This window comes from Hipposideros armiger, unplaced genomic scaffold (genome assembly GCF_001890085.2).
Source record: "Hipposideros armiger isolate ML-2016 unplaced genomic scaffold, ASM189008v1 scaffold_1497, whole genome shotgun sequence".
NCBI classification, from domain to species: Eukaryota; Metazoa; Chordata; class Mammalia; order Chiroptera; family Hipposideridae; genus Hipposideros; species Hipposideros armiger.
The window spans coordinates 110,644-121,662 of NW_017732847.1; the positions used below are offsets into that span (position 1 = coordinate 110,644).

Consider the following 11,019-nt stretch of genomic DNA (forward strand, 5'->3'; position numbering starts at 1 on the left):
ACCTGTTGGCAGCTCAGCGGCTGCTCAGCTCGGGCTGGACTCGAACTGCTGTTGCTCAGAGCTCAAACTCTTGAGCGAGCTCTTAACCAACTGAGCAAAAAGTCCATTTCTTAATTAGTATATATCTAGGAGATTTTATCATTTTGAATCCCAATTCTAAAGAAAGTTTTCTTTTGAGTATTCAGTTAGGCAGTATTTGGAGATGAGTATATGTAAAAATGGTTTTTAAAGTGAATGTAAAATATAAAATAATAGCAAACACACCTGGGTATTATGAGCACAGTACCTCATGATAAAATCACTTTGGGGCTGGGCTGGCCGAGTGGCTCAGTTGGTCTGAGCACAGCGGTTCAATGCCTGGCCCAAGCTGAGCTGCTGCTGAGTTGCCAACAGGTGGCAGGATGGCTCAGATTTTTAAAAAATCGCTTTGGGGCCAAAAGAGGGAAAACACACTGTAAAAGAAACACTTGGAAATATTATGGACCCACCTGAATAAAAGAAGCAGCTGTTAAAGCTGTGGTATTTTCAAAGATACCTGAATCAGTTCATAAAACCAAATGTGTTTCCTAAAATAAGTGGGAGCTTTGATGTCCAAAGTATTTCAAGATGAAATTCAGAAGACCAAATGTTGTCTATGAATATGCTTTTTATGAATTTGTGGTTAGCCCAGTAATAATATAGGTCATAATTGAAGGTTTATAAATTATCTGACAGCTCTACATTCCTTTGTTTTTCACAAACTTTTTTAAATTTAAGAACTTCTGCAGTTTGTCCCAATGGCAATTTTAATGGCATATTTAATAGCAATTTTAGCTTTTCCCCCTTAGAGTGTAAGTAAATTTTTTAGTTTCATTAAGATAAATATTTTAAATTACAGTTCGTGATAGCTGTTATCTTTTTTCTTTTGGAATGCGAGTTCTTTATGAAAAGCTTTCTATTGGCTGTTTCGGAATTTTAATATGTTCTCTCTACACAGCTGTTGATGCAGAAATCATAGCTCGAGGTACTGTTGGCTTTTCTGGAGCAGAGTTGGAGAATCTTGTGAACCAAGCTGCATTAAAGGCAGCTGTTGATGGAAAAGAAATGGTTACCATGAAGGAACTAGAGTTTTCCAAAGATAAAATTCTAATGGGTAGGTTTTCTTTTTCCCCCCCCAATCTTATACTATTCATTATGTTACAGAATAAATTCTTCATTTGGGGGGAAAGGTTATAAAAAAGAAAGGTGTAGGAACATGAAAATATATACTTGAACATAGCAACACAATTTGGCCTCTTACAGAACAAATATAGCTTACATGATTACTCTTTTGGGGGAGCATGAGTGCTCTTGTCTGTATTGCTGATGAAAGAATAGTTTTACCTTTTTCAGTATTTAATTATTATTTTAAATCTTGAATTGGTTTCAAAACTGTTTAATTATGACATTCCTGTTAAATTGGAACCTTATTTTCTAGAAATAGAATGAAGCATTCTCTTTTGCTATATAGATTAAGATGATAGTTGTAACAATTTTGGTTTTCAGTTGATAGATTATTGTAGATTGTATATGTTGTAGAGTGAATTCTACTCAGTTATTATAACTTTTACTCTGTTTAAACTATTAATGATATTATTAAGTCATGTTACTCTAAGAATGACTTTGAGGCAAATAGGTTTCATTGATGATTTAAATATGCCTGGAGTATTTTATCTAATTAAATTTTTGTCCTTAGGGCCTGAACGTAGAAGTGTGGAAATTGATAACAAAAACAAAACCATCACAGCATATCATGAGTCTGGTCATGCTATTATTGCATATTACACTAAAGATGCAATGCCTATCAACAAAGCTACAATCATGCCTCGAGGGCCAACACTTGGACATGTAAGTATCTTGTAGTTTTTCTTTTCTTCTAGTGTTCCCCAGAAGCTTATGTAGGAAATTGCTGATGAAAACATTTAAAAAGAAAATTCAGCTACATTCTAAGTTTGTTAATACTTTTTTCTTTAACTCTCTGAACCGTCTTGAAATCACAGATACTTGTGAAATTTATCTGCTAATAAACAATATACTTAATATTTTGGGTATTATGTACATTATGAAATTTAATTCTGGAATGACAGCAAAGAATAATTCTTAAATATATAATTGTTCTCTTTCCCCCAGAAAGTACTTAGGTATTGCCTAGCTTAATAATTTTTCTAAGATTTTTCTCATCAAGGACAAGTTTCATTCTCCTATCTTTCTAATTATGCACATTTTAAACATTTTTATGAAACAGAGGATAAAACAGTTGTATTGCAGCATAATCTACCTATTATTTTGTAAAATGAGCTTTTCCATTATAAAGAATTTTCCTTATTTAATAAATTGCTGGTTTTGTCATCAGTCACCTGACTACCATCTGTACTAAATGTCTTTGAGCTTTCAGCATCATGGTATTAATAAGGTGTGAGAGCCAAGTGATAATTCTGGTTATTAACTTAAGAGTTTCAAACTGTGTCTTCATTTTTTCTTTGTTTTTCAATTGCCTAGGTGTCCCTGTTGCCTGAAAATGACAGATGGAATGAAACCAGATCTCAGCTACTTGCTCAAATGGATGTTAGTATGGGAGGAAGAGTGGCAGAGGAGCTTATATTTGGAAGTGACCATATTACAACAGGTTGGCTATAAAGAATGTCTTTAGTTTTAGTTGTGTTTGCTGGTTTAAGGATATCTTTATAAATTTAATTCTATGTATATTTTAAAATTTTAGGTGCTTCCAGTGATTTTGATAATGCAACTAGAATAGCAAAGCGGATGGTTACCAAATTTGGAATGAGTGAAAAGGTATTGCTGATTTTTTTTTTTTTTAAGATTTTTTTTTATTGGGGAATTGGAGGAAGGGGAACAGACAAGTTGCTGTCCTTTTGTTCTTCAATCTAGTTGTGGAGGCTGTTGCTTCACTGGCCCAAGTTGGCACCATCATTTGCGTTCTTCCTGGGTGAGGCAGATCAGTCACCAGCTTCTGGACAGCCGCTCACGCTGGCTGCTGGCTACACACGGTAGCCCATGGCAACCCACTGCCACAGGGGCTGCAGCCCACGCCATCGCCGGCGACTCACGGCAGCCCAGCTCCAGGTTGAGCTGTTGTTCAGCATCTTAGCTGTAGAGGACAGTGTCACTGGCCCTCATATGTGGGATCCGAACCGGGGCCCTCTGGCGTCCCAAGCCAGCTCTTAACCAACGCGCCACTCGGCCGGCCCGGTATTGGCTAATTTTAATCCTTCCTCATGTATCAAATGATATGTGCCAAGGGTCTGTGAGAAAGCGTTCTCATTATAAATTGATAGCATTTACTTATCCTGTGTTTCATTCCAAATGGATTTGTCCCAGCTTATACTAAACTAAACCTTACTTTTCTGAGTAATTAAATGTATAATAGCATTCTCTTTCCATTCTAGCTGCTTGAACAGGTAATTGTTATTACTTAATGAGTAACCAAATGATGAGACAAACTCTTTAGCCTTTTCTATTTGCATGACATAAAAGACCTACTTGTCGAGCTTGCCATACTTTACCCTTTTCACTATTTCACTTTCATTATCACTGTGGTTCCATGAAGCAATTCTAATACTCTGAATTGTGGATTTCTGGACTTGGAATAACTGCCAAGGTTTTCTAAGAAAGTTCTCAGAACCATACTTATGATTTTAAATTTTCTGTCTTGCTCACACTTAATTTTAGTCTTATACTTTTGGAAGAACGATAAAATTTCTTTGCCCTTAAGGGCATTTTTATATTGAATTTCTTCCTTGTCCCGCTGTGAAATGTGTTTCCTTAGGTATAGGGTAGTACTTCCTCTGTTAACATTTATTAATATTTTGTTTTTTTTCTATTCAATTTTTTTCCATTTGTTTTAGCTTGGAGTTATGACCTACAGTGATACAGGGAAACTGAGTCCAGAAACACAATCTGCTATTGAACAAGAAATCAGAATCCTTCTAAGGGTAATGATCATGTTTTTCTGTGCTTATTTATTTAGTCATAATGTGCCTAAGTAGAAGATAATAGGTGTACCATTGCAACCATAATTTAAATATGTTGTTAGAGAACCTCTGGTCATAAACTGGATCTGTGTTTTATGCTTTCATAAGCTAGGAACAGATTATATCAGTGATGATAAATACTCAAGTCTACTTTACTGCAAAGCCACAAGAATGGGGGATATTAATTATTGAGTTTTTATTTTCCCACTCTTGACACATATTTATTCAACATATATTATTATTTGCTTGTGCCTAGCAATGTGCATGTGCTGAGAATACAGAGTAAGCAAACAAAAGTCATTTTGAGTTCATTGTCCAATACAGATTAGGGGAAGAAAATGTGTAAGAGCAGATTAGTAAGATCAGTTAGTAGGTACTATGTTAATCTAGTCGTGGTAGAATGGATGCTTGGGTTAGGGTGGTAAAAGTGGAAATCGAGAAACATGGTGAGTTCAAGGGATTTTGATGTAGCGGAATCAAAATGCCTTTGTGATGTTTTAGCTGAGAGAGCTGCTAATTAAATCTAAAGTATAATTTTTTAGATTTCTGCCTCATGCAACTATATAGTTATACCGTTTACTGAGTATACAGTGGTGATGGCCTAAGGCTGGGAAGGGGATAGATTATGAGTTCAGTTTTATGGATGTTGAATTTGAGGTGTTTTAGTGCAGATTTGAGGTTGGGAGAGATTCATGGGTCTGGATATGTGTTCCATTTGGGCGTGCGTGAAGGCAAGTCTTAGAATGGAGAAGACTGAATTGAGTGCCAGAAGTCTTTAGTGAATGAGGATTGTAATTAGGGTAGTAGATGGTACAGTGAAGGGTGTTAGGTAGGGCTATAGTCAAATAGCATGAACTTCAAAGGGATAGTGCTTGATAGAAGAGGGTAGTATAGTAATAGTCTGGAAGTGTTGATGGGAACAAAGAGCTCACCTCTTTATCCTGAAGTATCTGGGATAAGAGTGAATAAATAACTGCCACTTGGGGGCTTTGAGAAAGCAGTTTTCCTGGGAGGATCAGGCTTTGACTAAGGAAGTGGAAGAAATGCTTTTGAATAGTTAACAATGTGGGAAGTTTATTCAGTGGAAAGATTTAGGTGTTTCAGAAGAAATCTCTGCCTTCCCAGAATCTTCATTCTCTTTCCCTTACTATTTATGTTATTCTAAGTAAATTATCTATACTCTAATACTCCTAGAGCATCAGAAATACTTCCTTTGCTGTAATACTTTTTTGAAAACTCAGAAAACAGAATAGCAAAAATCAGATTCTTTCCTTATGAAATGATTGGAAAGGCAGTAGGTACCCTCTCCACTAGATGGCAAGCTTACGTTGTTATTAAGGAGAAATAATTGCTAGTTAATAGTATTTTAGGTTCAGATGGATATGAAACTTAAAAGCATAAAAACCTAGTAGTAGTCTTAACATGTTACAACATAAGGGTTTTATCCCAAGCAAGTTTTTTAAGTTATTGCTTATTTATCCTTGATTTTTAGCTATAATCTTCCATAATTTATTTCTGATATTTTATGTATTTAATTTGATTATTTCAGTTGATGTGAGTGAGGGTTTTGTTCAGAATGTCTAATGCTGTCTATTTTTAATTATGTTTATATGATCTATGCTTCTTGGTGTTTGTAAATTCATTTTTATATTTTCCACACAGTTTTATAAGAGCAAAAATATGATTAAATCCTCAAAATATTGGCACAATCATTGTACAGACAAATGTTGTGACACTGCCAAAAATTAACTGTTAGTAGTGTGGTTATTCATGAACTGATTAACATAATCCAAACTCACCTTTGGAAAGACAATTGAAGGATGTAAGCGATAACTTGAAGGTGGGTTGCAATAAAAGTGTGAAAATCAAGGATCGGCTGTAATAATACTGATACAGTTGTCAAGTGAATATATTAAATTGACATGTGAATATACCACCAAGTAAGAGAGGTATATCTGTTCCGGCCTTTCTAGATTGAATTAATTGGTGAAACCAAGAGGCAAAAGGAGCAAACTTCCTTTCTTTTCTAGCATATATATACTGAATAGAGAAATAGATTTCTATGTTCACAGGCCTTATTTGAAAAGCAGATAATTACAAACTATACTTTAATTTTTTAAAGTGGCTTTTTGTCTAAGGTAATCATTTTTCTATGTGATAGATTTTGAGGTTAAAAATAGAACGTTTGCAAGTACAAAAGAGTTATCTGTGGAAACCAAGCTTTTAAATGCTTTTATATTTTAGTCGCTTGCTGCTGGGGCTGGCAGCTGCCAGGATACGGAGCTGCAGCTCCGGTGGTGGGACCCCCACCTCCCTGGGACTGGACAGCCCACGTCCAGCCAGGCCTTGAGTCCCGCTCTTCTCCAGCTCTGGAGCACCACAGATAAGGAAGCTGAGGCACAGACAGTTTAAGTGACTTGCCCAAGGTCGCATGGCTTTTTTTCTTATAAGACTAAGAAAAGCACAAGCCACATGTCAGTGAGCCAGCAAGATCTGTTGGGTCATTGGGAAAGTCATGACGTATTTTTCTATGTTTTTCAATGCAAAAATGTGTCATGACTTTCCCGATGACCCAATAAATCCAGATAGTACTACAGCTCTTGAAGATGTTACAGATACTAAAGAACTTATTAAAAAATGTGAAGAAATGTGGAAAAATATGGGAAAATGTCAGAATAAATTATTGTTACCAGGAGTGACACTTTTCCTCAGTTCTTGGTCTTATTGATGGAAAGAATTCAGTCAAGAGACAGAGTTTGTGCAAGCATAGGACAGCAAGGAGTTTATTAGTTCATAAAGCAAGTACACTCCGAGACATGAAGCGGGCTGACCCAAGAGAGGGAAGCAGCCTCTCCTTAACATTGTGTGAGGGTTTTTATCTATATGGGTTGAATTCTCTCCCCTCTCCCTCTCCAGTAGTTTTCTGTTTTTCTGTTCCCTTCTTGTTCCCAAGGTTGTTTCCCAGAGCATAAGTGTGAATCTGTCAATTTCCTGTAATTTATTTGAGAAGTCCATTAAAAAGGGGGCTAAACTATAATGTATGGTTCTGGGAAGCAGGATGTACATTCTGATTATTGGGATGTTTCTACTCCCTGTCTGACATTTTTCCTTCTGATGACCTTGATTTAGGGGTATGTGCGAGCCCACTATCTTCTCATACGTTTTTAGGAATGCCCTCTCCTGGAGGCCAAACCAAAATGTTGTCTTGTTCTCAATGTCCTGCTGAGCAAGATATTTGTGCCCACCTTGGTTTTTAATATCCTGCAGAGCAGGATGTCTGACCCAAGTAAGAGCAGCTGCAAGGGGCCTCCTAACTGGAGCTAGTTCCCTCCTTCTGCTCATTTCTACCTTGTTGGAACAGAGACACTCTCTGATTCAAATGCTGAGCTGTCATTATGCAAGTGCAGTGTTTAAACTGCTGAACTTAGTCAATGGCAGAAAGTCCTGAAATAATTCCATTGAATGAAGAGGTTCTGGTAACATTAGGAAAATAATTCCAATAATTGAAACATGATCTTGAATTGGTACTATCTACTATTCAGTCAAAAAATAAAAAGTTAAAGGAAGACTTGGAAAGGGAGCAACAGTGGTTGGATGAACAGTAACAGATACTGGAATCTCTTTGTACCAGGCAATGAATTGAAACATCAGGTTGTGACAGTTACTGAACCAAGAATCTGTAGAATACTCATGATACAAAAGAGTATAAGGAGAAAACTATTGATTGATTACCTTGAGTGAGTCTAGACTGCTTTCCTCTGCCCGATAGAAATGTTTAAAAGAAAAAATGATATTCAGGAATCAACTGCACAGCTGATAACACTGCATTAATGTTAGAGAATATTTTAAATAGATTAGTTGTTCCACATGATCCATATGTTAAAATTAGTGATTCTTTTTGGGCACCTTATATTGAGCTGCTCTTGCTTGAAGGAATTGCCTTAAGACATACAGAAGAGAAGACCCAACGTGAATAAAATTAGAAGCATTCCATCAGTAAAAGGATGGTCTTTTTTTACACAGTACTTAACCTTGTCATTCAAGGATAATGGAAACACTGAGTATTACTTGGATAAAGAACATTATTTGCAAATCAAAGAACATAGTCTATCTTTTTCTGTTATCTTTAAAATGACATATGTGGCCATCTACTATTTTTTTAAAAACAGTCCTTTCACAGCCTGGCCAGTGCTTGTTGTTTTAAACTGGATGGATGGACAAAGGTACAAGTGAAAATGTTTTAGACTTAATCATTACAAAACATTTAATGTACTTTCTGCAGTATTCTCTGGAAATTTTCTTTTTTAATTTATGGTATTGCTAATGTAATAGTTTTCTTTTGAAATATATGACAGTTTCATTTATGCATTTTAAGTTTTATTTGGTGCTTACCTCCTTTAAATTTAGGAATTATAATAAAAAGGCTATTTAATTTGCAGATGGTTTTAAAATTGACTTAGTATTTGATGTAGAAGGAAGCATAATTTAAAAGTATTTAGTAAATCTGTTCCATGTAATTGCCTTATCTGTAGGTTTGTTAAAAATTGAAATATAAAAAGAACTAATGGATACAGGTAGTAGAAAACTATTTTAATTTGTATCATATAACAAGTGATATGTATTAAACCACTTTGATTAAACTGTTAATTACTACAAAATTGTGTTCATAAAATTTTGTTAATCTTTGTGACTTTTTTGTAAATAAAATTCTCTTATCTAAAAATTAAAAATGTTTTTATATTTTATAAGTAGAAATGAATAGATTTGGCATTTTTAGGGTTCATAAAGTTTTTTCTTTTCTCATTTATGGTTTTTGCTTCTCGTAAGTTTTCTGCCTCTTACATACCTGCAAATTTTCTATTTCAGGACTCATATGAGCGAGCAAAGCATATCTTGAAGACTCATGCAAAAGAGCATAAGAATTTAGCAGAAGCTTTATTGACTTATGAGACTTTGGATGCCAAAGAGATTCAAATTGTTCTTGAGGGAAAGAAATTGGAATTGAGATGATGACTCTTAAAATGGATGCATTGCTGGTTTTACTGCAAGAATATAAGTAGGATTGCAGTAGTCTCCTTTTGCAACGCTTTTCTCCCATTCTTGACTTGGTATCACTCAAGGGTGTGAAACACTTTGTCACCCTTTTGTCACATTTATCTAATTTTGGTTATTCTCATGATGACACCTATTGCAAATTAGCAACCCATAGCAAATATGTTAAAGAAAATAAAGAACTATCAGGATTGAAAGCAGCTTGTTTGAGAAATGTCAATCAGTTATTAAGTTGAAAATAAGTAATGGTTTTATGGTTGGTTTCTCTACTAGATGTGAATAAAATTGTGCCTTTAGCTCCTTGGAAGTATTTTTACATAGCAAAGTAAAATTGTTGGATTGTCTTTATTTCTGGATAGTACCATTTATGTTTGATAAGGAAATGATGCTGTTTGGCTGTTGGTAAATCATATTTCTACACACATCAGTGGAAACGTCATTAAGATGCACTTAATTATGCTCCACATTGTCCATATATAAAACAGGCATTCTTGGTATCACTCAAGGGTGTGAAACTTTGTCAACTTTGTTTTAAAAAAAAATTTTTTTTTTAAATATGTGAGAGTTGTAAACATATGGATATAATCGGAATTTAAATGATTATAAACTTTTTAAAAGCAGCTTTCATTTTCATTGTCTTTTGGGGGAGAGTGAGAGAATTTTAATACATTCCCCAAATTAAATGGAAGGACAAGAACATATTGTAGACACAGCTTAAGACAATTTAGAATCAAACAAAATGTGAGGTAGACCGACAAGTGAAATTCACCAAATTTTGGTTAAGAAATTTTACAGAAATAAAGTAACACAGGTGCCTCCTTTTCTAAAATTCACAAAAAGCAGTTGCATAAATTACAGCCAAAAATGTTGACTACAACAGTCCTCATTCTAATTTTAGTTTACATTCAGTATTAACCTGTGTGAATTGTCATACATGGCAAGGTTCAACAGGTGTATAGGTCAATTATTATGGAGGCCTTGAGAACACAATCATACCACAGTGTTGTAAGGGATGGCAAGACTGGAAGCTGAAGCCACCAAGGTATCTAGTAACAAATCATGGTGCCCTGTGCTTGTGCAATTTTATCCTAAAAGGAGAAGGACTTAACATTCTTTAAAAAATTATACTGATAGGGTGATTTTAAAAGATCCAACCTTAGTAAGATAAGCATTGAAAAGAATAGGCACGTCAGTTTGAATTGTTCATCATTGGGGTTATGGTCTTTTGGCTTTATTCTGGTATTTCTCTCCCACAGGGTTAAATATTATTGAAGCGATTATAATTTAATTTTTCAGAGTGCAGCCCTAACTATGGAGTACCTGCATCTAAAGTAACTATATATTTAAAACTGCCCTTCAGACTATGCAGCCATAAAGCCAGAGACCATTTGGCCCAGGTACAACTGTTTTAGAATTATTTCAAGTATTTTATTTGCCCTATATAGTAAGTATTGTTAGAATAGTGCACAAACAGTGGGTTACTTGATATCTTCTGCATTAGGCCCTTTTCAACCAAACAGGAACGATTAAAATACATTTATATCTAAATCAACCTGCTTTACAACATAGCTCTTTGGCAAAAAATTTGCTGTGCTAAAGTTGAATAGTTTTAGGGTCGGCCAAATGGCTTGCTGGCTGAGTTGGCTTGGGAGCTCAAGCTCTGAGCAGCAGGGCATCAGTTCGGATCCCACATTGGCCAGTGACGCTGCGCCCTCTACAGCTAAGATGGTGAACAACAGCTTGACCTGGAGCTGGACTGCCGTGAGTTGCTGGTGATGGCGTAGGCTGCAGTGGGCTGCTGTGAGCTGCCATGAGCGGCTGTCCAATGGCCAGCAACCAATCTGTCTCAGCCGGGAAGAATGCAATGATCACAACACCAACATGGGCCAGTGAAGCGACGTCCTCCACAACTAGACTGAAGAACAAAAGGACAGCAACTTGTCTGTTCCCCTTCCCC

The 11,019-nt window shown here is 35.7% G+C and overlaps 1 protein-coding gene and 1 pseudogene across 1 annotated transcript in view; both read left to right on the plus strand.

Annotated features, from left to right (window-relative positions):
* Window positions 1-9,682, plus strand: part of YME1L1 (YME1 like 1 ATPase) — a 73,017-nt gene extending 63,335 nt beyond the window's left edge. The window contains exons 14-19 of the mRNA XM_019634085.1: window positions 977-1,132; window positions 1,715-1,866; window positions 2,518-2,644; window positions 2,738-2,811; window positions 3,885-3,971; window positions 8,877-9,682. Of these exons, the coding sequence (XP_019489630.1) occupies window positions 977-1,132; window positions 1,715-1,866; window positions 2,518-2,644; window positions 2,738-2,811; window positions 3,885-3,971; window positions 8,877-9,020 (740 nt within the window). The 3' untranslated portion in view covers window positions 9,021-9,682. The remainder of the gene's footprint in view (window positions 1-976; window positions 1,133-1,714; window positions 1,867-2,517; window positions 2,645-2,737; window positions 2,812-3,884; window positions 3,972-8,876) is intronic.
* On the plus strand, window positions 3,978-8,870 carry LOC109377672 (centromere protein K-like; annotated as a pseudogene).
* Window positions 9,683-11,019: the final 1,337 nt, after the last annotated feature.